The 25,448-nt window shown below is 46.8% G+C and overlaps 1 protein-coding gene across 6 annotated transcripts in view; it reads left to right on the forward strand.

Moving 5' to 3' along the window:
* The window catches only part of LOC132382169 (paired box protein Pax-7), a 145,410-nt gene that overhangs the window by 59,919 nt on the left and 60,043 nt on the right, over positions 1-25,448 (forward strand). For all 6 annotated transcript variants that reach the window (XM_059952101.1, XM_059952102.1, XM_059952103.1 and 3 more), the window contains one exon: positions 19,336-19,538. In XM_059952101.1, the coding sequence (XP_059808084.1) occupies positions 19,336-19,538 (203 nt within the window). The remainder of the gene's footprint in view (positions 1-19,335; positions 19,539-25,448) is intronic.

Genomic DNA, 25,448 nt, shown 5'->3' on the forward strand with positions numbered 1-25,448 from the left:
CGCCTTCCTACCACTCTGCCAATCCCACGCCAGTATCTTTCCAGCAGTACGATGGGTTCTTATCTTGTTAAGCAGCCTCATGTGTGGCACCTTGTCAAAAGCCTTCTGAAAATCCAAGTACACCACATCCACTGCATCTCCTTTGTCTACCCTGCTTGTAATTTTCTCAAAGAATTCCAACAGATTTGTCAGGCAAGATTTCCCCTTAAGGAAACCTTGCTGACTGTGGCCTATTTCATCATGTGGCTCCGAGTACCCTGAATCTCATCCTTAATAATGGACTCCAACATCTTCCCAGCCACTGAAGTTGAGCTAATTGGCCTGTAATTTTACATCTTTTGCCTCCCTTACTTCTTAGAGTGAAGTAACATTTGCAATTTTCCAGTAATTCAGAACCATTCCAGAATCCAGGGATTTTTGAAAGAACACTGCTCATGCCTCTAGTTAGAAACACAAGAGATTCTGCAGATGCTGGAAATCCAGAGTAACACACACAGAATGCTAGTCAGCAGGTCAGGCAACATATCTGGAAATAAGTAAACAGTCGACATTTCGGGCTGAGATGCTTCATCAGGACTGAAAAGAAAGGGGGAAGAAGCCAGAATAAGGAGGGGAGGGAGTATAAACTGGAAGATGATAAGGGGAAGTGCGGGGGGAGGTGATGAACTAAATAACTGTGAGGTGATAGGTGGAAAGATAAAAGGCTGGAGAAGAAGGGAGCTGATAGGAGAGGAGAGTTAGCTATGTGGGAGAGAGAAAATGTGATTTCCAGTAATTTCCCTCCTCCCCCTTCCCTCCTCTTCAATTCCCATTCTGGCTCCCCTCTTACCTCTTCTCCTCACCTGCCTATCATTCCCCCCTGGTGCCCCTCCTCCTCCTTTCTCTTACTATCCACTCTCCTTTCCTATCAGATTCCTTCTTCTCCAGCCCTTTACCTCTTCTACCTATCACCACCCAGCTTCTTATCACTCCCCTTCCCCCAGCCTCCTGGCTTCACCTATCACCTTCTAGCTTGGACTCCTTGTGCTCCCCTCACCTTCTCACTCTAGCTCCCTCTCTCTTCCTTTTCGCTGCTGCTGAAGGGTCTCAGACCAAAGTGTCAACTGTTTATTCATTTCCATAGATGTTGCCTGACCTGCTGAGCTCCCCGTGCCTCTGGTTAGAAGACAGATTAAAATACTTGTTCCATATCTCTGCCTTTCCTCATTTCCCATTAATAATTCCCTCATCTCATCCTCTAAAGAGGGATTGGGCCAGAGGCACAGCTGATAGAGCTGCTGCTATCAACAGAAGGGACCCAGGTTTGATCCTGGCCTTGGGTGCTGCACGTTCTCCCTGTGACCATGCAGGTTTCCACTGTTGTTTTGGTTCCCTCCATCATCCCATTGGTAGTTTAATTGTCCACAGTAAACCGCACCTCGTCATAGAAAAGACAACACAGAAACAGGCCCTTTGGCACATTTAGTCCATGCTGAAGCATTTAAATTTCCTCTTCCCATCAACCTGTACCCAGATCTTAGCCCTCCATACCCTTCCCATCCATGTATATAGCCAAACTTCTCTTCAGTGTTGAAATCGAGCTTGCATGCACCACTTGTGCTGGCAGCTCACTCCACACTCCTATGACCCTTTGAATGAAGTTTCCCTTCGTGTTCCCCTTAAGCATTTTATCTTTCATCCTTAACCCATGACCTCTGGTTGTAGTCCCACCCAACCTCAATGGAAAAAGCCTGCTTGCATTTACCCTATCTCTACCCCTCATAGTTTTGTATACCTCAATCAAATCTCCCTTCAACCTCCTACATTCCAAGAAATAAAGTCTCAAGCTATTCGATTTTTCTTTATAACTCAGGTCAACACAGCAACATCCATGTAAATTTTCTCTGTACTCTTTCAACTTTATGTGCATCTTTCCTGTAGGTAGGTGACCAAAACTGCACACACTACTCCAAATTAGACCTCACCAACATCTTGTATAACTTCAACAAACCATCCCATCTCCTATGGTCAATACGTTGATTTATGAAGAACAAAGCTTTCTTTATGACCCTACGTACCTGCGCTGTCACTTTCAATGAATTATGGACCTGTATTCCCAGATCCCTTTGTTCTGCCACACTCCTCAATGCCCCACTGTTCATCTTGTAAGGCCTACCCTGGTTGGTCCTATCTAAGTGCCACACCCCACACTTGTCTGCATTAAATTACATCTGCCATTTTTCAGACTGTTTTTCCAGCTGGCCCAGATCCAGCTGCAAGCTCTGATAGCCTTCCTCACTGTCCATTACACCCCAATCTTGGTGTCCTCCACAAATTCGCTGATCCAGTTAACCACATTATCATCCAGATTACTGATGGGATGACAAACAACAATGGACCCAGCACTGACCCCTGCGGCACTCCACTAGTCGCAAGCCTCCAGTCAGAGAGGCAACCCTCTACTACCGCTCTCTGGCTTCTCCCGCAAAGCCAATGTCTAATCCAGTGTACTATTTTGTCCTGAATGCCGAGCGACTGAACCTTCTTAATCTTCCCGTTTTGTATAATTTGGGAGGAGATAATGAGTTATGATGGAGGATAAAGAAGGAGATCAGTGTGAGATTAATGCAAGTGGATAGTTGGTGGTTGGCATGGGCTTAGTATGTCAAGGGATCTGTTTCTATGCTTTGTCAATGACTCAGAAACCAATTTCTAATTTTATTACTCTTCCTTCTTATAAATGTGTGGACATTTGTACTGTCTTTTTAAAAATTATTAGTGGTTTACTGTTTAAAATGTCTTCCTTCCCTTTTTACTATTTCTTTGGTCATCCACTTCTGGTTTCCTCCAACTTCCCAGTCTCTGGCCTCTCACCAGTCTTTGCAACATTATGTGCCGTTTGGCTATTTGGTTCAGTTTGCTGCCATACTTAGTCAATGGAATATATCTTGAGGGTTATGGTATACCGTAGCTCCTTAAATGTTTACCGTTCCTTATCTACTACCTTACCATTTAATCTATTTTCACTTTAACCAATTTTGTCTTCTTAACGTTTAGCAGCCTTTTGTTAAGTGCAAGGTACAAGTTTCAGATGAGGTTTCTCACTCTGGGAATGAATGTGAAGTTCTGTTGCGTATGATCACTGGTCGGCTCCACAATGTGTTGGTCGAGGGAACTGAGTACATGCGATGGAGGCATCCTCACCAATATGATTTGTCCAAACTACATGATTAAAGTAACCCACGATTATCGCAGCACCTTTCTTACAAAACCCCACTGCTTCCCCACTGGGGTGGCTACAGTAAAGGGCTTTAGTTGCCTCTCACCAGTGATTTACTTTCCTTTTTTTTGTGCCCAAAATGATTCTACATCTTGATCACACAGATCAGTATCACCTTTCACTAATGTACAGAGTTCATTCTGTAGTGGATGTGTAACTAAAACTGAGACGCAGTGCTCTCCTTGGTCAGAAAGCCTGCCAGTCAGGTTGGTTATTAGAGGCAGTCCATGCCCGTTCATGTAACCATATAACAATTACGGCACGGAAACAGGTCATCTCGGCCCTTCTAGTCCGTGCTGAACGCTTACTCTCACCTAGTCCCACCTACCCGCACTCAGCCCATAACCCTCCATTCCTTTCCTGTCCATATACCTATCCAATTTTTTTTAAATGACAATACCGAACCTGCCTCTACCACTTCTACTGGAAGCTCGTCCCACACAGCTACCACTCTCTGAATAAAGAAGTTCCCCCTGTGTTACCCCTAAACTTTTTCCCCTTAACTCTCAACTCATGTCCTCTTGTTTGAATCTCCCCTACACTCAATGGAAAAAGCCTATCCACATCAACTCTATCTATACCCCTCATTATTTTAAATACCTCTGTCAAGTCCCCCCTCAACCTTCTATGCTCCAAAGAATAAAGACCTAACTTGTTTAACCTTTCTCAGTAACTTAGGTGCTGAAACCCAGGTAACATTCTTGTAAATCTTCTCTGTACTCTCTCTATTTAGTTGACATCTTTCCTATAATTCGGTGACCAGAATTGTACACAATAGGAGAGGAAGGGGGAATTTCTTCAATGGTAGGTGACTTAAAGAGGAAGTGAAGAGCTTCTGGCTGTACAGTCAGCAAAGGGAAGGTGCCTGGGTGACTAAGTAGAGAATCGAAATGACAGAGTGAATCATATGGCATCTTCACCACCTAGGGAGAGCCAATTGGAGACCTTTCATGACAAAGCCCCTTTCTGCCGATTAAAATTTACACTCTCTTGACTTCCAGGTCTCTCTCCATTTCTGTTCCTCAACAGGAAAATTCCAAACTCTGCTCAGAAATGCACCGGGGTAATGAGATGCCTTTGGGGGGGCAACACAATTCAGTGACATTCCTTCAAGAGGCACAGACGTACACTGAGGAATCAGGCCCTTCAGCCCATCTAACCAGTGTCAAACATCCGGTATACACTTACACCAGTCCAACGCTAATTATAATTATGAGACAACAGGCACTAAAACCAGCCGTCTAGTGCTGCAGCACGCCACTCTCTGTTCACTGGGTTGTATCACACTGAATGCAAGCCACAGAGCTGGAAGTCAGGCGTTAATATTATAGAGCCTGTGTCAGAAGGTTGTTGGGATTCTGGAGAACTTGGCATTTGGGGTGACCCTCTAACGCAGTGTGGTTAGGTCGGAGGACCAAAGCCCCATCGCCTTCTCAGACAGATGCAATAAAATTCCATGGCTGGAGTTTAAAGATTCCAGGTGCCACGGTTTTTCCACATAATTTCAAACATTAAGACATGCACTTGATGACTGTTCTGTGCTCTGGGACCAGTGTGCACATGTCACTGTTCGATTTTCCGTCTCGTTTGTTTTCAATGTTCTCCACCCACCTTTCTCTTTGCAACGTAAGCCACTCGCGGCCGCTTGCTCATCCTGCCTCTCCCTGGCATGGGATACTGGAGGTGTAATTGAACTGTGCCTATCGCGGCCGCTTGTCTCTTTCACGGCACATTTTGGCACAGTTCCCGGGTTGTTGCACTCGAGGAGCATCGAGACTTTCAGCTGAGAATTTGCAAAGTATGATTCAGCCGGCATAATTGTCAAACCGTGGGCAGATTACTTTACAAATGAAGAGTTTATGTCAACAAACCACAGGCGAACAGAACCTCCCCGGAGGGATCATCTTACTGATGGGTGAGATTAACTGTCGCCAAGGTCGCGCGCCCTGTGGATCACTGTGTCCCAGCGGAGTGGCTGGGCTTCTGCAGGTGCTGACTCTCACTGAGGATCAGACCCCACCCCTGAAGGTGCTGACTCTCACTGAGGATCAGACCCCTCCCCTGAAGGTGCTGACTCTCACTGAGGATCAGACCCCTCCCCTGAAGGTGCTGACTCTCACTGAGGATCAGACCCCTCCCCTGAAGGTGCTGACCCTCACTGGGTTCAGTCCCCTCCCCTGAAGGTGCTGACCCTCCCTGGGGATCAGACCCCTCCCCTGAAGGTGCTGACCCTCACTGGGGATCAGACCCCTCCCCTGAAGGTGCTGACTCTCACTGAGGATCAGACCCCTCCCCTGAAGGTGCTGACCCTCACTGGGGATCAGACCCCTCCCCTGAAGGTGCTGACTCTCACTGGGGATCAGACCCCTCCCCTGAAGGTGCTGACTCTCACTGGGTTCAGTCCCCTCCCCTGAAGGTGCTGACTCTCACTGGGTTCAGTCCCCTCCCCTGAAGGTGCTGACTCTCACTGGGGTTCAGACCCCTCCCCTGAAGGTGCTGACCCTCACTGGGTTCAGTCCCCTCCCCTGAAGGTGCTGACTCTCCCTGGGGTTCAGAACCCTCCCTTGAAGGTGCTGACTCTCACTGGGTTCAGTCCCCTCCCCTGAAGGTGCTGACTCTCACTGGGTTCAGTCCCCTCCCCAGAAGGTGCTGACCCTCACTGGGTTCAGACCCCTCCCCTGAAGGTGCTGACTCTCACTGGGTTCAGTCCCCTCCCCGAAGGTGCTGACCCTCACTGGGTTCAGTCCCCTCCCCTTAAGGTGCTGACTCTCACTGGGTTCAGACCCCTCCCCTGAAGGTGCTGACTCTCACTGGGGTTCAGTCCCCTCCCCTGAAGGTGCTGACCCTCACTGGGTTCAGTCCCCTCCCCTGAAGGTGCTGACTCTCACTGGGTTCAGTCCCCTCCCCTGAAGGTGCTGACTCTCCCTGGGGTTCAGTCCCCTCCCCTGAAGGTGCTGACCCTCTCTGGGTTCAGTCCCCTCCCCTGAAGGTGCTGACTCTCACTGGGTTCAGTCCCCTCCCCTGAAGGTGCTGACTCTCCCTGGGGTTCAGAACCCTCCCCTGAAGGTGCTGACTCTCACTGGGTTCAGTCCCCTCCCCTGAAGGTGCTGACGCTCACTGGGGTTCAGTCCCCTCCCCTGAAGGTGCTGAATCACTGGGGTTCAGACCCCTCCCCTGAAGGTGCTGACACTCACTGGGGTTCAGACGCCTCCCCTGAAGGTGCTGACCCTCACTGGGTTCAGTCCCCTCCCCTGAAGGTGCTGACACTCACTGGGTTCAGACCCCTCCCCTGAAGGTGCTGACCCTCACTGGGTTCAGACCCCTCCCCTGAAGGTGCTGACCCTCACTGGGTTCAGACCCCTCCCCTGAAGGTGCTGGCTCTCACTGGGGTTCAGACCCCTCCCCTGAAGGTGCTGACACTCACTGGGTTCAGACCCCTCCCCTGAAGGTGCTGACACTCACTGGGTTGCCCTGTCTTCATTGGCAACTGGCAACAGGTAATTCAGGAGCAGATGGAATCACAGCCACCACTGCTCATTGTCCATGGGATGATGCGGCAGGAAGCATTTGACGAGTAATAATTTAGAGTCGGAACCAAGTCTAATGTTACTTACAATTAATTTTGAAAACGATGAAAATGATTCACCGCAGCCCCCCCCCCCCCTCCCCTTGTTGTGATACGCTCAGTCGGTGTGGAGCGTGCTTGTTGTGGGACCTTCAGTCGCTCAACTGTGTAGAGGACCGTCCGTGTGCCCACCGAGCCTCAGAGGGAGAGTAAATCACAACTCCTTTGTGCCACAATTCTGCACTAATTAAGAAGTCAGATACCCGGTGAGATCACAGAGCCCGTTGCACTAACCAGCAGCATGGTCCAGTGGCTCAAACATGGACATTAGCTCATGCCACTTACGGGCAGAAAATTTCCCATTTTATGCTTTTCAGTGAGTTTGCCAGAGTCTGTCAGCAGATTCATTTCCACGTGAGATTTTCACACAAACAAAGGCGGTAAACGGTCCTACCCTGAGTGTTGCAAATCAGTAATTTGTTCAGACTTTTACACCAACTTAATGTATCAATGAGGTGAACTGTGGGCTCAGCAGTAGGGACTGACCAGCTGTGGGCCTGCTCACTGTTCCCATTCCTCTTCTGTTGGGGAGAGGAGACAGGAGGCGGTGGTGGGGGGAGGGGGGAGCTTCACTGATGCCTGGCTCCGCTTGCTTGATCTCCTGCTTTTATTTATTCCGAGGTTAACTGAGGCAGAACTTGAACAATTCTTCTTGCTCGCAGCAAAACTTTAGGAGGCTTTCTTTGTAAATTGTGCTTTTCAAATGTGTATGTAATTTTTAAAGAAGCCTATTTGTTTAAGAGGGGACAGATCAGCACACTTAAAAACAAAAGGCAGATTTAGTTCCCTCTGTCCGTCTCAATGGAATACAAGTCTGATAGGGATTGGCATTGCCCGCTCCTCATTCTTCTCTCCCCTGCCCCTACCGTTCTCTACAATGTCCTCCAGCCCATAGCACTGTACGGCGTCTGTGCTCCTCTAATTCCATCTTCTTGCTCATCCCTGACTTTCATCTCTATTGTTGGAAGCCAGGCCTCCTGTTTCTTAGCACTTAACTTTTGAAATTATCTCCCTGAACCTCTCCATCTCCACCATTTAAGGCCCTCCTTAAAACCTACTTATTTTGGCTCATAATGATTGAGCTGTGAGCCCCATTGGACATTTAAAGCAGTGAAGCAGCTTGATGGATACCTGGTCTTATGAGAACCTAGACAGCACCAGGAAGCGATTCAGCCAATAGGGGCATTATAGTCAAGTCTGATCCAGTCCTCACTTATTGTCTCTGAACAAACGAAACAGGTAAGGTCACATTTGGCCATATTTATGCCTTGAATGAGGACAAACTCAACAATGCTCACAGCTGCTCTACTGAAAGTAATTACTTGGGAACTCAAATTGGTGTCTCTGGTCTGCTGCTATAGTTGATAATGTGCCGATCTGCTGTGGGTACTATTGTCAATTGCTATTATTGGCTACTATAGTTACTATTTCTGGTTCATTTCACTTCTGGGAGGTCCTAACATGCCTCAAGATTTTGCATCTACATAGAAGATAGAATATTACAACACAGTACAGGCCTTTAGGCGCATGATATTGTGCTGACCTTTGAACCTGCTCTAAGAGCAATCTAACCCTTCCCTCCTAAACAGCCCTCGACGTTTTTCTATCATCTTACATATGTCACTTTCTGTTTGATATACCTGGTTGGAGGTTAGAAACAGGAGCTCTTGAACTCCACTGATGTGAAACACATTCATGGTACATTGGATAGGATAACATTGTGATTACGGGTCTGAATCGGTGAACCTGAGCTCCAGGTTATTAACTCAGCAGGTAAGAGTTTAAAGCTGATGGGAGATTTGATAAAGGTGTACAAGATCAGAATTGGTTTAGTTCAGGAAGATAAAGGGGAGTTGTTCCCATTGTCGTACAGTTCAAGGACCAGCTTTGAGATTTTGGTAAATGATATCAGGGTTGTGTGAGGAATTTTTTTTCTCTATTTAGAGGGCAATTGTGAACTGCTACTTCTGAGAATAAAATCAATGATCTCAGAAGAAAATTGGGTAGATATTTGGGAGGGAATTTTCCAAGCAGGAGACCCGGCACTGACATTAACACTGGACATCCAGTGGCTGTCTCCTGCGCAGTGGTATCTCACTGAGAAAGGCATTCCCAGAGCTTGAATTGCATTCAGCAAATGTGGAAACAGCAGAAGTGACCATGAACGTATTAGCTCTTCCTGAAACTGCAGCTGATCTCTGTTAGGGGAATACACTAAGTGCCACATTATAAGGTACAGGAGAGGACCCTGGTATAGTGCTCTGTTGCTGTGGCCTATTCACTTCAAGGTTTGATCTGATGTGTGCTCAGAGATGCTCTTCTGCATACCACTGTTGTAAGGTTGTTTGGGTTACTGTCACCTTCCTGTCAGCTCGAAACAGTCTGGCCATTCTCCTCTGACCTCTCTCACTAACAAGGCATTTTCACCTACAGAAATGCCACTCACTGGAAGTTTTTAATTTTTGATTTTCGCACCACTCTCTGTAAACTCTAAAGACTGTTATGTATTAAAATCCCAGGAGATACTCGAACCACTCCATCTGGCACCAACGATCATTCATCTGCCAAAGTCAATTCGATCGCATTTCTTCCCCCATTCTGATGTTTAACTTGAGCAACAACTGAACCTCTTGACCATGCCTGCATGCCCTTATGCATTGAGTTGCTGCCACATGATTGGCTGATTAGATTTTTGCATTAATGAGCAGGTGTAGCTAATAAAGTGGCCAGTCAGTGTATATCTGTTGTCCTTGCCCAGTCTGGGCCAGTGTGTGATTCCAATGCCGGATCCATGTGTCTGAGAGTTAACTGCCCTCTGAACTAATCCAGAGGTAAGTGGCAGCATTGAAACTGCTCATTGGCCAGGCACGGCTCACACCAGCTCCTTTTCTGGCCCAACATTCTTGCACAACCAAAGCAGTCCTGCCAGCAGCTGCCAAGTTATCCGAATGTATTTCAACAAAGGGAAAACAGAATAAGAGACTTGGGCAATAGCGAGTTAATATATTCCCAAAGAAATCAACCTGTCCCCAGCTTCTACAGAATTAGGTTAAGGGGTCTGAGTAGTAACTGCATGTGGTCCATACCATTGTCTCACGGGGCTCTTTGTGAACACCCTTGTACCTCAGATCATCATTACAAACACTCTATTTGCCTCCAGCAGGTTAAATTTACACTTTAAGTGCCTGTCACAACTTTCTTCTGAAAGCTGATTAACCAGAGCCCCAGTCTTCTGGCAGATCTCACATCCCAGCCCAGCGCTAGGCATGGCACCCCCTTCCCTGGCCAGATATGGCAGTTAGTGCTGTCCGGTCCCTGCAGTTTGACCCGGAGCCAGATTTCCAAGCTGATTAAATTCTTAAACATCGGAGAGCACCTGTTGCAGGCCCTGCTTCAGACTTGGTGTGTTGGCCATTGCTGGTTGTTCAGGCACCGAACCAAATCCGTGCTTGACTCAGCCGTTGTGTCAACGTCTGACATGCCTGTCCTGACAAACGTCTGAATCTGGCCTCCGAGTGGCTCATCTCCATCTCGAGTTAAAGCTTAGAAAGGGTTTTTGTGAAATTGTGGCTGCACTCGTCTGTCCTGCAGCTCATTTTCCCTTTCCCTGTCGAAGATTTACACACACAGATTTCGCTGCCCCAGATGAGATCAGCGTGCTTGTAGTTTTGATCTCCATGCTAAATCTTCAAGGATCACTGACAACATTCTCAATGCGTTAGCTATGTCTGGACTGTGAGAGGAATTTAGTGTGGATGGCAGGAGCGCAGCTTAATGTCTACTCAAGAGATAGTGATACTTGGAAGGAAAACACTGGCTGACCTGCAGATGAATGGGAATGCCATCGCCCCAGTGCTGGCACCAGAGGGTAGAGTAACTCAATCTATCCGTAAATCACCACGGGGGCTGTGGGTGCAGACAGTCAAACGTCTGAAAAATAAAAGTTCCAGCACAGCTGAAACATAATTCTTTCCAAGCATGTTTAAGATAAAGGAAAGTCATGTGTGTGTTTTTTTTTGGATTGAAGGATTTTACACCTAGGGATGAACTACTTCTGTTAAATATTAAAGACTGACATTTACAAGGATCACTCACTGCCAGAAGAAAGCAGAATCCATCATCAAAGACACCCCGCTCCCAACCCGATGCCCTCTTCTCACTACTACCATTGGGCAGGAAGTACAGAAGCCCTTGGGTCCCACATCACTAGGTTCAGGAACACTGACTACCCTACAACCATCAGGCTCCTGAACCGGTGTGGATAAATGCACTCACCACTAATTCTACAACCTGCAGATTCACTTTCAAGGACTCTTGAGTTGGCCAGAGGAGAGATCACATGGAACGCAAACCCAACCACAGACTGAGGGTAGGTGGATGGGCAAGACGCACGGAGATATGGGCTGGATGCAGGGAAGTGGGGTTTAACGCAGACAGGCATCGCAGTCGGCACAGTTGGGTCAGTTTCCCGGCTGGTTCACTCACCTTACCAGGACTGAGTGGCCTGGTGCTGTACCGTAAACTCCAGTTCAGATTCCCAGCTCCCCTTCCCCAAGTCGGGAGATGAGAGGATGGAATTGAAACTTTAATCCCGTGACCTGTTCAGCGTAAATAATTTGAGCGAATTCTGTAACAAACCTTGGCGGGAATGGTGCTGAGGGAAAGGGAAGGTTTTGAAACAAGACAAAATCTTCAGGTGCTTTGTTCGTAGGGTGGGGAGGTGGGATTGAAATATTCATGTCAAGCTCTTTCTGGAGTAGGCTGCAAACTATTAACCCTTAGATTCTTGGCATTTGGGGCAACCTGTTCATGATAGTGAGGAGAGCCAGTTGCTGAGTGGGGAAGGGAAAGTTTCGGAGAAATTAATCCCAACCTGTTTACACCAATGTCACGTCCAAGCCGATTCCACCTCCAGCTCTGGATGCCTGCAGCTGTTTAGTTCTGGTTCCAGAACCTGCCCCGGGCAAGAAATGGTTAAAAGAGAGCCCCAGCCTGACTATCAGTGCAGAAAAATACGTTCACAGTGTCAATTTAAACTTTCTCCTTCTCTCTCACCACCACCTCCCTCCCATCCATAAAGAGAATCAATGGTGAGGCTAGAAGTGTGAAAGGGGCCTTGTAGCCAGTCATAATGACAGCCCGTCTTAGCCACTAGGCCTGAAGAGCAGGTATCTTTGTTATGCCTAAAACAGCTCGAGACCCTGTGATCCCACCCCCTGCTGCTTAATGTTTTAATATTCAGGGAGCACCTTCCTTCACAGCACTGCACATCGAGTAAATATGTCAGCGTTTATAGATATCACATTGGACTGCACGGGTTTGTCAGTGCTGTATTCACTCACTAATGGACCCCTAAGGTGCAGGCCGCAGAGCGCTGAAAGGGTCCCTGGGCCTCTGTTTTGTCCTAGGTGAGACAAAAAAATCAGAGTGCACACAGCACACATGACAAGAGCTATTAAAAGCCAAATAGTGCCAGGTTTTTGTGTGCTAAAAGGGAGGAGGCCCAACTGCTCAGTTGAAGGCCGTGATTCCCCATCCTTCAAAAGGAACCATTATCAACGAAAAAATAAAAGACGGGAGCGTTTTCATTCACTTGGGCTCAAAAAATAAATAATTTATACTGTTTCAGAAACTTAAAATGTACGTCAGCTTGTGAAGCAATTTTACTGCCCAAAGTGAGGCCCTTGAACTCTTATTTCTGAAAGTGTGTATGGGCTAAAACACAAAAATTCATAAAATAAGACACTTTTATCTCTCCTTGTTTTGCTTGGTCAGGGAAACAATAAAGCAGTGAACTGAACGTTCTGTGTCAGTCCACGCATCTCCTTTTGACACTATCTCATCCTCTATATTTTTGTCTTTCCCACACTGTTTATCACTTATTCAATCCTTCTCTGACTTTCTGTGCTACTGTTGTCTTGCTTGTCCCACTCTTAGTCTGACCTTTTTATCTGCCTTGCACTGTGTCTGTCTATGCCTCTCTCTGGTAATAATAATCTTTCTCTTTCTGTCTCTTATTCTTTGTCTCTCAGACTCTGTACCTGCTATCCCTTCTGTCACCATCACCCTCTTCCTATCCAGTCCCGTTGACCTCTCTATCTTCCTCCCTCTCCTTCAGCCCACTCACGCGGGCTCCTGAGCCTGGTGGCTGTCATGCCCCACCCTAGTGAATGCAGAATGAAAGCCTATAATAGACTTCACAGATGTGGAAAGAGTCTAGCTGAGACCCCATCAGAGCTGGGCCTGCCGCAAGGTCAGATGTAGCAAAGAGAAAGCATTTGAACATGTGAAAGGAAGGCACAGTAGCCACTGGCATCTGTTGCTGCACAGACCGTGGTGTGGGTAACAGGATCAAATTTACTCTGCCCTGTCTCAGCTCTTTTACATTTGCGTGTTTGATTTTTTTATTCTCAAAATTTGTCCACTCCATCACCAGGGTAAAGGGAAATTCTTCGTGAGGGAACTCTGCTCCCCAGTGCAGACGGTCAATATAACTGGGCCTCGTCCACGTCAGTCTCATCTCCGTTCATTGAGAGTGGACAGAGTGACATCGAGCCTGATGTTTCTCTGAACTCAACTCACCAGCCCGAAGCACCCGAACCAATGAACAGGACTCACAGTCTGTGTGGGATTCCCTGTTTGGGGTAACTCACTCATAATGTTGGGGAGCTCACCAGGTCAGGCAGCGTCTTTGGAGAGCCAATGCTCCCCGCTGAAATCAGTGAACCCTCCTTCTGGGGCTGGCTTTCCACTCTCAACTACCCATCAGGTGAACTTTCACTTAACGTGGGGGGGGGGTATGAGGAACTGTGGAGGTCGGTGGTGTAACAATTTACAATAATAATAGATATGGACCCTCCCAGCCCACCTTGTCCCTGGGGACGCTGATGCCCATCTATATTGACCCCAATTGTCCACATTTGGCCAGTATCCCTCAACACCGTTCATATCCAAATACGTCCCCAAGCACCTTTAGAACATAGTGAGTGTTTCTGCCCCCGCCATTTCCTCTAGTCGCCGAGTCCAGACCTTCACCCCCCCCCTTTGCTGGAAGCTTAGCCCCCGGATCCTCTTGCTTTTGGTGGGGGCTGCTGTCCCAGCCTCCTCTTGACGCCCTTTCCTACTACTGTGGTGCAAACCATTTCTCCTGAATATTAAGTTTCTTACTGTCACTCCCCACCTCATCCCTCCCTCCCCGTAATCTCAAGGCCCTATCACCTTTGTCCATACCGCGAAGTACAACCGCCCATTCTTTGCTTCCCTTTCACCACTGCCTCTGGTCTTTCTCTATAACACGATCACGGGGTTAGGATCTGTTAGGCTGCCGGTCAGGGAGACTCCTTGCCTCCTGTCTTGGTCTATTTCCACACCTGACGCTGGAATACTCACTTCCCTCTGCTCCCAATATTCCAAAGAACAAAGGCGATTCGACTTTCGGAGAAGTTGGGGGGGGGGGCGGGGGAGCTCTGAATTTGGTCCCCCGGTGCGCTCTCCCAGACTGAGCCCTCGGCCGGGGAAGTGTGAGCCACTCTCTCGGGAGCTTGGGTCCTCGAGATGCGCCAGGCCAAATGAAGGGCAGAGCTGATCTCAGTCATCCCGAGAAAACAAGCCCCAGCACAGCGATGCTGCTATAAGGGGCTGACGCGCAATTTTATTTCATTAATGCATCCTCATGCCTTCAACCAGCCGCGTCTCCCTCTCCAAAGTAAAACACCATCTCCTAGTCCTGAGGAGGCCCTGAGTGGATTTTAATGACAAGTTCCACCTAATCCCTTAACACCTTGTTTAATTAAACCACGGCAGACTGCTGATTCGCTCCGTACCTTGGTCCCATTTCCCAAGCACCGCCGCCCCCACACCTCCCTCCCCCTCCCACCTCAATCTACCGAGAGATGTGTTTCTCCGTAATCCTAACTGCACAAAACTCCTAGCGCGAAGACGCTCCTCTAATGACTCTAGGGCTTGTTTGGATTTATTATTGGAGAATGTGCCCTGGCTGTTTGACTTCTACTCTCTAATTTACACATTAGTTCACGGTAGACAGCATCACAAAGCTGCAATTTTTCCACCCTCGCAGTCCGCACAAATGACCACATCACACCTGCAAACATTGTTTACCGTATCCCGCCACTATCAAATTGAATTTGAAGGACGGTTACATTTTAAACCCCTGAAAGGCCTTTACTTATATATTTCGAAGTAATCCTTAGGATTCTGCCTCCTCTATTTTTCCCCCCACATAGCTTTCTCTGGCGAGGAGCGGGGAGATCTGCCTATCGATTGCCCCAGATGTTTGTGGAGGACTGTCAAACAGGCAGGGGGTTGGGTTCAGCCACTGTAGGAAACGCCGGACAATTTAGTCTGGTAGCAGCGCCAGGTTACACTGGGCCAGAGCCCCTGAGATTACATCCGGTGGCGACCGTCAACAGGCAATTTGGGGTCGGGAGACTGTTTGAAACTCCTGATGGAGGGTGTTACGTGAGAAGGTGCTGGTTCTGACTGTGTGTGTGTGTGTGTGTGTGTGTGTGTGTGTGTGTGTGAGAGAGAGAGAGAGAGAGAGAGAGAGAGAGAGCGAGCGGGAGAACTGGTGTTTGTATAGGGTGGACGTGGAATAATGTTAGCGTGTTAGCGTGTATGTATATTGAATATGTGTGTGAACGCTGGTATGTATTTGTGGGGCTCTGTGAATGTCTGTGCCTTTTCGGTATGTGTGGGATTGGGGTGCTGAAGACATTTTGAAGGCTGGGATATGTACCTGCGAGCTCCCTCTGCAGCCCTTCGGCCGCCGCGTTCTGTGCTCCGCTGTCGGCTGTTCAAACGGCGGAGGAACCGCGCCCACACTTGTACGCCGACCCGGCCGGCACTCTGCACACCAGGAATGCACAATTTTCCTTTTCTCCAGGCGAGACCGGTCCCTGCCTCTTCGTTTGCGTGTTTCATAAACATGAGGTTTTACAGATGCTGGAAATCCACCGAAGGATCTTGGTCGGAAACGTTGAATCTTTATTCTTTATTCCTCTCCATAGATGCTGCCTGACCAGCTGAATTCATCCAGCATTTTGTGTCTGTTACTTGCGTGTTTCATTGGGTCAACTCAATGGGAGTTAAGTCAACCATTTTGGTTCGGGACAGGAGTCACGGATGGACTTTAACCAGGGGAGCAAGTTACCTTCCTATAAGACATTATTGGACACTTTTGCTTTACAACAATCCATGACATGTTTTGGTCACTTCTACTGAAACATTCCCAGCCGGCTGCGCTAAACCGGCCAGAAAGCCGGTGGGGACGCATTACCCAACGGGGTAATCGCCGGGTTTGGAATAATATCCTCGAATTTCCTACTACCAGTCCTTTTACACTGAATTCAAAATCTAGCGTAGGACTCACTAAGCGAATATTCTTACCTGGCGTGGCTTAGATATGTTTCTAGTAGAAGCAAGGAACGCTGGCAGTCCCAACATCCAAAAAGGTTTCGCATTTTTCAGTGTTGGAATATAGCGGAGTAAATAGGCGAGGAGACGAAATATTAATGAGTAGCAAAGTTAAAGGTGCATTAAATCGGGGTTCTTACAGTGTGGGTGAGTTGAGTTGAGAGGTGTCCAAGCCAAGGGCGCGTTGAAGCAGAACGTTAGTAAACTGAATCGGGGTATTCATTATACTGAGAGTCGAACTACAGCAAAGCGTAATGTTCAGCGTAACGCTATTACAGCGCCAGTGATTCGGGTTCAATTCCCGCCGCTGTCTGTAAGGAGTTTTCGGGTAGATGGGGCTTGTCAGCCATGGGTGGCAGCTCATCTAGGAGAAGGAAACCTCTGATCTCAAACCTCTACTGCCTTGCAACTATATGCACTCATGGGAAAGGCTTCGGGAGTAAACCCCATGGGGAAAACATCCGGACCTAAGGCATTCCTCCGTTGATTTCAACGCGGACTGGTACCAAACTATATCAGTCTCTGCCGTCCTTCCCTCTGGGTTCATCAGATGCGTGGGGGGAGGGAGCTTGCTCTCCATATCGTACTGCCCAGGCTTGACTCTCTAGACAGACTGGACGTAACATCCCGACTGACGGAGGCCCTCACCTCAGCTGTAAGGAGTTTAAAGGTTCTTCCCTCGACCGCATGGGTTTCCTCCGTGTGCTCCGGTTTCCTCCTATACGAAATACGATGGGTAGTTGATGAGTTATACAGCTCTTGTTACATACACATGCAGTTCAACTCTTTGAGTGATTATGCAGAAAGTTTGAAGTTAATAACTCCAGTTAATAACTCATCGGGGTGTTTGCTAAGTTCCGGGGCCTAAGGTAGATGGAGATGTTATTCAAACTTTCTGCATAGAGTTGAACTGCATGTGCAGGTAACGAGATAACTCATCTCCTTCTACCTTAGGCCACGAACTTATCAATCACCCATGCTATGGACACTTTCTGGAGGTCCAAGATCCGTATGTTCCACGACCACTGGACTAAGTGTGTAAATGCAGGAGGGGACTATGTTGAAAAATAAATGTGCTAGGTTTTCTAAAATTGACTCCGTCTACCTTAGGGCACGAACTTATCAATCACCCCGGTATTAACGAGTAGTAGTTAGGGGTGCATTAAATCAATGTTTTCACACTGTGGGCGAGGCGATTTGACTAAGATGTACGGGTTAGGAGGTGAATTGGCCACATGGGTGCACTGGGCTGGAGGGGCCTGTTACCGTGTTGTAAAGGTCCGCGGATCGGAAACGTTGATCATTTCTCTTTCCACAGATGCTGCCTGGCCTGCTGGCCTTTCTTTCTAACATTTTCAGTTTTTGTTTCCGATCTCTAGCACCTGTAGTTTTTTTAAAAAAATCAATTACGCGTTGCGTGGTTATATCAGGTTGCTTAGGTGCCGGGTGTGTTATATCAGGATGTTGCAGAGAGGGGTGCATTGAATCAGAGAGTTACAAAGACGGGAAAGTTTGACGTGCAGTCAGTTGTTAATTAGATTATCTCTGTCAGTTGAGTATTTGAGGAGCCCCCGAGTTAGGGAGGAGGAAATCAGGCGGTGATATTGGTGTTGCTCATTAACCTGGGGGAATCCTTGTGTGTGTTGGATGTGGACAGGATCGGGCAGCTGTATTCTCCAACACAGCACCGACACTGAGGGCCGGCAGATGGTCGAGCAACTAGGAGGCAGGCAGTAACCAAGCGAAGGTCTCGCCCGGGTTGGGCAAGTATCCGGTGGCCGGCGAGAAGGGACAGTTTGGTGGGTTTGCTGCTCCACGCACCCGGTGTCATCGGAGGTCTCCGCGGTGACAGGTCTTTTCTCATCCTGGTATGTGATGACCTCAGCCCATTTATTGCCCATGGCAACCGCAGTGGGAGGCTGGTGGCGGGGCTTTTCGTCGAGCCACTTTGGGAAATATACACTCGTTGGCTATCCATTAACAGGCACGGTAGTTGTAGTTGCAATTCATACGAAACTACACCTCACGGAGATCGGACTCCCAAAGCTGCCCTCCAGCGACTCACCTAGATCTGATGGCGAGACTCAGCAATATTGGCATGTTAGGACTGATCTCGGCAGCTGCCTCCCCTGTAACCAGCCCGTGCCTGGATTAAATATCCTTCACCCTTCAAGAAAGCACGGATCTGACATTTACACTCCAGGGGCTTGCCGAATGATCAAACTTGTAGAATTCTAACAGGTAAATACGTCTCAATCCCCACAGGGGACGTATCCTTCACGATGAGGAACCGTGGTCACCACGGAGTCAGTCGCAACTGAAAAAGGTTTGGGTTTCGCAGGAGAAAGATGGCTCACCGGCCTAGGATTGCTGCTGGGATAGGGTCTGTGTGCATACGAGGAAAGAGTCAATTGTGGCGCCTTCTGCAGTCAAGCCTTTATATCCCACGCCAATCCCTTTGCGGTCAACCATTCACACAACCGCCTATGAGGGCGCATGCGCACTCGTGCATTGCTCGTGGGCCATTTTGCCTGGATCATTGGAAGTGGCTCGGAGCCCCAATTCAGGATATTGGGTTTGTCGTTGCTTCGTCCATGAGAAAAGAAACTGAGACGTCAATCAGAGGTGTTTTTTTTTTAATTAGAAATGTTGCTGTGATGATAATAGTCTACATGACAGAGACTGACACTGTGGGAGTGGGATGGGTGAGGAATTAAATTAATCTGGGAAAAAAGCACAAACAAGACCGGGCAGGGTCGTGGCAGTGAGCTCCGAACTCACTCTCAAAGGCTGCTCAGGGAGACGGCGTCCCGAAGCAGCCACGATTGAACTTTGTGAGCAGGTTCTGTCCGGCCTCCGGCTGGAGGTCCATCAAGGTCGGGATGTGCCCCTCCCAGATTGATTTTACTTTTGCACATTGCGGTGCCTTTGACCGGTGGGGGCGGAGGGGGGGGGTGTAGCTCGTGTTATTCTTCTCTTCCCGCAGATTAGTGATTTATTGAATGTTGCCCCTCTGCAGGTAATCGTTTGGATGATGGGACCTCGGACGTGGAATCCGAGCCGGACCTGCCTCTGAAGCGGAAGCAGCGCCGTAGTCGCACCACATTCACCGCTGAGCAGCTGGAGGAGTTGGAAAAAGCTTTCGAAAGGACCCACTACCCAGACATCTACACTCGAGAGGAGCTGGCCCAGAGGACTAAGCTGACGGAGGCACGGGTCCAGGTGAGTTACACTGGCTTTCCTCTGGTTACAGAAACTTTGAAGCCGAAAGAGACCATTTGGCCCATCGGTGCCTCTCACCACCGCGCCCTTTCATCACGTCATCCTTTTAGTCTCATGTCAGTTGGAGGACCAGTGCTACCTCAAAGCCTCCAATACAAGGGTGGCATACCAGGCAACAGGAGAGCCAGGACTTGAGGTTCACTATTCTGCACCATACGCAAGGTAGATAGTATGACTGAACTGGACACTCTCAGTGTTAGCGTGTTCAGCTCTTATTATGTCAGTAGTATCCATAATTGCCTTCACTGCCATCTTTCTTTGATCTCTACTGCCCACAGGTTTGGAGAACCCAATCACTCCCTCGCCACGTGTTTTCCTCTAGCTGCACTTTGCGGACTTGATCCTCCCTTGAGCCTGAAGTCATTAAGTCATTATCAGTCCCACCAGCAAGCCCATTTTGACAATACAGATGTAAACATCTGCACTGACCACGACAGATCTGAAATAGTTTGGTCCATCCAGTCCAGCCCAGGCAATCTCACTGTCCTACCCTCTTCCATTCTGTCATTCATTTCCTAAGAAAACATAAATCAGCAATCAATCTGCCACAGTGAATTCCAGATACCAGCTGCTCACTCTGGAGCAAATCCTTACCGTCTTCATCACTGCCCCTGGCTTTTGAACAATTTCTCTCCATTCTGTCTAGACCCATCATAGTCTGGACATCTCTATCAAGTTTCCTTTCAGTCTTTATTTCAAGGGGGAAAGACAATTTACAAGGCTATTTACATAACTAAAGTTCTTCAACTTTGAAACCATTTCGGTAAATCTTTCTCTGAGGTCTCAAGTCTTTCCTGGTCTGTTTAGAAATAGTCAATGCCCTAATCAAGGGCAAACAAATGTTGTGCGGGTGGAGCAATTCCTTGCTTCATCCTTCTGTGCTAACATCAATGCTTGATTTAGCTTTTTACTCATTTTCTCAATCAGCCCTACCACTGTCAACAACTTTTCTGATCAGTTGATTCCTGTTCCCTTTTAGAAATGTGCTCCCCCCCAGTTTACTTTGCCTCTTATTTTTGCTACCAAAATTAAACACTTCCTAATTTTCTGTGTTAGATTTCCTTTTTTTTTGCTTATCCACATATTTCACCAACCAGCCTTTCTCATCGTGTAGCCTATGTAGGTTTACTTTCAGTACATTGCATGTGTTTCAGTTTGTTTGCAAGTTCTGTGCCACCCGATATGCAACAGATAAGAAATATTCCTACAGTCACATGAACTGCTCATATTCCTTTATAGTGAAACTCATTTGTTTAACCATGACTTTCTGAAAAAGCACTTGAACATTTAAAAGTCTTCCCCTTCTTCAAACCCCTTTCTTCTTCCATGGACCAAGGAAACATAATGAGAATAAGTGTCAAAGGGTTGGTGCCTTTGAAATCCCAGATGAAATGACATTGTAAGGAAAACATTTAGACCAGTATGCTTGTATATGAATTGGAAATAAATGAGAAGGAGTTGGCTGCATTGGAAACTTGTGTGGTTGGACTGAATGAGAAAGGTTTTGATTCATTTGATTTCCTGTAGAGTGGGACTAATGAGGTGTTTGTTCCATTAGGATTAGCCTTAATTAAGGTTGTCTCTTTACAACTCCAGCTTTACAAATCAGCTCTGCCCCTGCTTCAGCTCACTGGCTGAAACTTGTCTCTACTAACTCTAGACTGTCCATTATAATAAATTTCAATCTGTTCTACCCCCTGTGAGCTTTAAGTCCTTGAAATTCTGTTGCCAGTGTTCTTCTCATTTGGTATACATCTCCACTTGGTTTACTGAGGTTTTATTTTTAGAAGTCTCACTCTTACCTTCCAATCCCTCAAGATTTTGCTGCTACCATTACCAATTCCTCAACTCCATCAATTTTCACTTCTCCATTTTTAATCTTTCCATCATCTTCAAATGAATAGAGGTTGAGAGAACTAAGGCTTTTCTCTTTGGAGTGAAGGAGAGTGAAAAGTGACTTAATAGAGGTGTACAGGATGATAAAAGGCATACATCAAGTGATTATCCAGAGATGTTTTCCCAAGGAAGGAATGACTAATACCAAGGTGCATAATTTTTATGGCGATTGGAGGAAAGTATGAAGGTTGAGCAAGTTAGGTCTTTATTTTTTGGAGCGTAGAAGATTGAGGGGGTCCTGATAGAGGTATTTAAAATTATGAGGGGGATAGATAGAGTTGGCATGGATAGGCTTTTTTCCATTGAGAGTAGGGGAGATTCAAACGAATGGACATGAGTTGAGAGTTAAGGGGAAAAAGTTTAGGGGTAACACGAAGGGGAACTTCTTTACTCAGAGAGTGGTAGCTGTTTGGAACGAGCTTCCAGTAGAAGTGGTAGAGGCAGGTTCGATTTTGTCATTTAGAAAAAATTGGATAGGTATATGGACAGGAAAGGAATGGAGGGTTGAGTGCAGGTAGGTGGGACTAGGTGAGAGTAAGCGTTCGGCACGGACTAGAAGGGCTGAGCTGGCCTGTTTCTGTGCTGTAATTGTTATATAAGTTATATGTTATATGGGAGGAATGTCAGGGGAAAGTTATTTACACAGAGTGTGATGGGTGCTTGGAACACCCTGCCAGGTGTTATGGTAGAGGCAGGTACATTAGTGACATTTTAGAAACTGTTAGATAGGCACATGAATGATCAAAAAATAGAGGGTTATGTAAGAGGGAAAGGTTAGATTGGAGTAGGAGCAACAGTGTAGACTGAAGAGCTGTAATGCTCTATGAACTAACCTTGAGCATATCTATCAAAGCCCAAAACATTGGTGTTTCCACCTCAAAAATCTTTGTCATTCCAATTCTGCTATATATAAGATGCTTCTTAAAACCTGACTCTTTGGTTGAGTTTTTGGTCATCTGCCGTGTTTTCAATTGATGTTAACTTTGTCAACACACCTGCAGATTAGATTATCTTTGCTCTGTTAAACAGACCATATGAACGAAAGTTGCTGCATTTCTTCACAGTAGGAGTGCATGCAAGGGATGAAATCTTTTTATTTGGTAGAGGACTTTGGATTCCTTGCTATGGAAATGTGAGGCAGGATGAAAACATTATGAAATTGTGAAGGGAGCAAATCCTTTCGGATTCTGTATAATGGAAGCAAATGGGAATGGGCATGAATCCACTGGGATTCCATGTCAATGATGATTTTTGAATTCTGTGTAATGGAATGAACACAATTGATTTTAAAACTAATTGGAATTCTGTATAAGGAGAGTGAATTGAAAAGTATGTTGCATCATTGGGAATTGCACAATAGGAGTGAATGGGAAGGGTTTAAGCTTATTCTAATTCTGCACAAGGGGAAGACGTGGAAAGGGAATTGGTCCATTGGAAATCTAATATTTGGGCAGCTGCAATAATGTTGTTGCCTACATCCAGTGAATCAGCACCATCAAAGTGTGAGAGCAGAGGTTGGACAAGATGTTTGTTTAGTTTCATTATTACAATGAGGCTCCAGGGAATGGTTTGCTCTGACAAATCTCGGCCAGATTGATAGAGAGGCCACAACCCCTTGGTTTACCCAGGTTGCAGTTAGTATCGCACTCCTCATTTCACTGGACCTTTGCACTGATAAGCATTTGCCAAAGCTCCCCCTTCCCCCATTTGTCCCGAAGGCACTGCAGAATCTTCACCTTGAGTTGGCATTGGATTCATAGTGAATGGGTCATAGTGAACGGTAGTGCAGTGGTTAGCACAACTCTTTACAGTAATAGTGCACGGATTTAATTCCCGCCCGCTACCTGTAAGGTGTCTGTATGTTCTCCCTGCCTCCAGGTGCTCGAGTTTCCTCCCACAGTCCAAAGATATACCAGTTGGTAGGTTAATTGGTCATTGTAAATTGTCCCGTGATTAGGCTAGGGTTAAACCAGGGATTGTTTGGCGGCACAGCTTAAAGGGCCAGAAAGGCATATTCCACAGTGTATCCCAATTAAAATAAAAAATAAAATAAAATTTGAAAGGAACATTGGGAGTGGCTTAAAACAAACTGTGTGTCTGTTATAAGGGTTACAGATTTTGAAGAACGTGACTATACAATGCCGCTGCACAAAAGCATTTTGGCTTGTCTAAACATCAAACATCCTGCCTTCTAGGGAGAACCAGAGAATATCGGTAGTGGAGGAGGCAACAGCCTGGCCTATCCTGTGCTCATAGACAGGTGGATCACTGGTAGAAATCACAAGAAAGAAGCCTAGCTGATTTCTCTGCCTCCCTTCCCCATTTGTCGCCATACCACTGTAGACCCAGGTCTTCCTGGAACAAACCATGGTCTGTTCTGGTCTATGTCCCTTGGGGGACAAATCTGTACAAAACAGTGGGTGTCCCTCTTGATGTCTTGCTGTGTCTCTTTGGTATGTCCTTCTACATCTATACGTGCATAGATCCTCAGTTCAACATTAACGATATTCAGAGTTATGTAAGCAACAACTACAAGATGAAGCTCCAATGCTGTTTAAGGATCTCACTGGGAAGCATGAAGTAGACCTCATTGCATTAAGTCCTCAGTTCCTGGGGTGGGATCTCCCAGTCAGATTGGGGTCAGCCAACTCATCCCAGTATCTGACTGGGACATGTTGGCAATGGAGGCATTTTAGGACTTTGGTTCTCTGCAGGAAAACCAGAAAATGTAAGATTGTTCTCTTCTGAGCAGAGACTCAAAGGGAGGTTTGATGATGGTGGTGTTCAAAACCCTGGATCTGTTTGCCAGAATAAGGTTGCAATTTTTTTTCAGTGACAGAAGAGTTGCTAATCAGAGAATGTAGATGAAAGGAGAGTGAGTCAGCAACACAACAAGTTGTTGTAGTCTGTAAAGTTGTGAGAAAGAGGGTCAGAGAGTGTGGGCAGCAGATTCAATAGATACTTTCATAAATCTCTTGGATAAATATTTGAATTAAAAACAAAAACACGGCATTTCAGAGGAAGTGTAGAGGTTGACTAATTGGATATCCCTGCCGCAGGCCAGTTGCACATTGGGCTGAATGGTTTCCTACTATTCTCCTTCGTTCTATGCTTCTGGGCAGGATATAGAAATATGCCTTTTATCGTTGGAGCCTCTTCCCAATCCTGTCATACTTTTAATTTATTGGGGCAACATCTTGTTTTTTTTTAATATGTAAAAACAGAAAATTAGTTTTTGTCCTGTGAGTTTGGTGTGCCACTGCACTCCCTGCTTTAATATTGGGCTGTTCTGACTGAATTGGATAGATGAAGCAAAGGGAATCTCGCTAGCACATCGAGCATGTTGGAACCCTTGCTATTTAATTGCAAGGATCAGATGTGTTAAGCACAAACTGGAACAGGAAAATGAAAGTTTTTACCAGTTGGTGACAGTGCCTGGCCCAGGCTGAATTAATGAGCCGCCACTGTTGACTTAATAAGTTCTCATTGAAAACTATTGAATATTGAAAGGCCCAGAAAGAGTGGACATGGAAAGGATGTTTCCTATGGTGGGGGAGTTTAGGACCAGTGGGCAGAGCCTCAAAATACAAGGGGTGGTGAATTTATGCAACTCATTGCCACAGATGGCTGTGGAGGTCAAGTCATTGGGTGTATTTAAAGAGGAGGTTGATAGGTTCTTAATTAATACGGTGTAAAAGGTTATGGGGCGATAGGGTCAAGGGGATAATAAATCAGCCATGATGGAATGCAGGAGCAGACTCAATGGGCCGAAAGGCCTAATTCTGCTCCTGTGTATTTTGGTCTTATTGTGAAGGTTCACAATGAAGCTTAATGAAATGACCAGTTATCAAAGGTCCAGGGTTCAAAGCAAACTGCGTTCTGAGGATATGTCTGTGACTGCTGCTGAAGATTGGAAAGGTTTGAGCAGCAGATCTGAAGCTGTGTAAAATCCCA

The sequence above is a fragment of the Hypanus sabinus genome, chromosome 27 (genome assembly GCF_030144855.1).
Source record: "Hypanus sabinus isolate sHypSab1 chromosome 27, sHypSab1.hap1, whole genome shotgun sequence".
NCBI classification, from domain to species: Eukaryota; Metazoa; Chordata; class Chondrichthyes; order Myliobatiformes; family Dasyatidae; genus Hypanus; species Hypanus sabinus.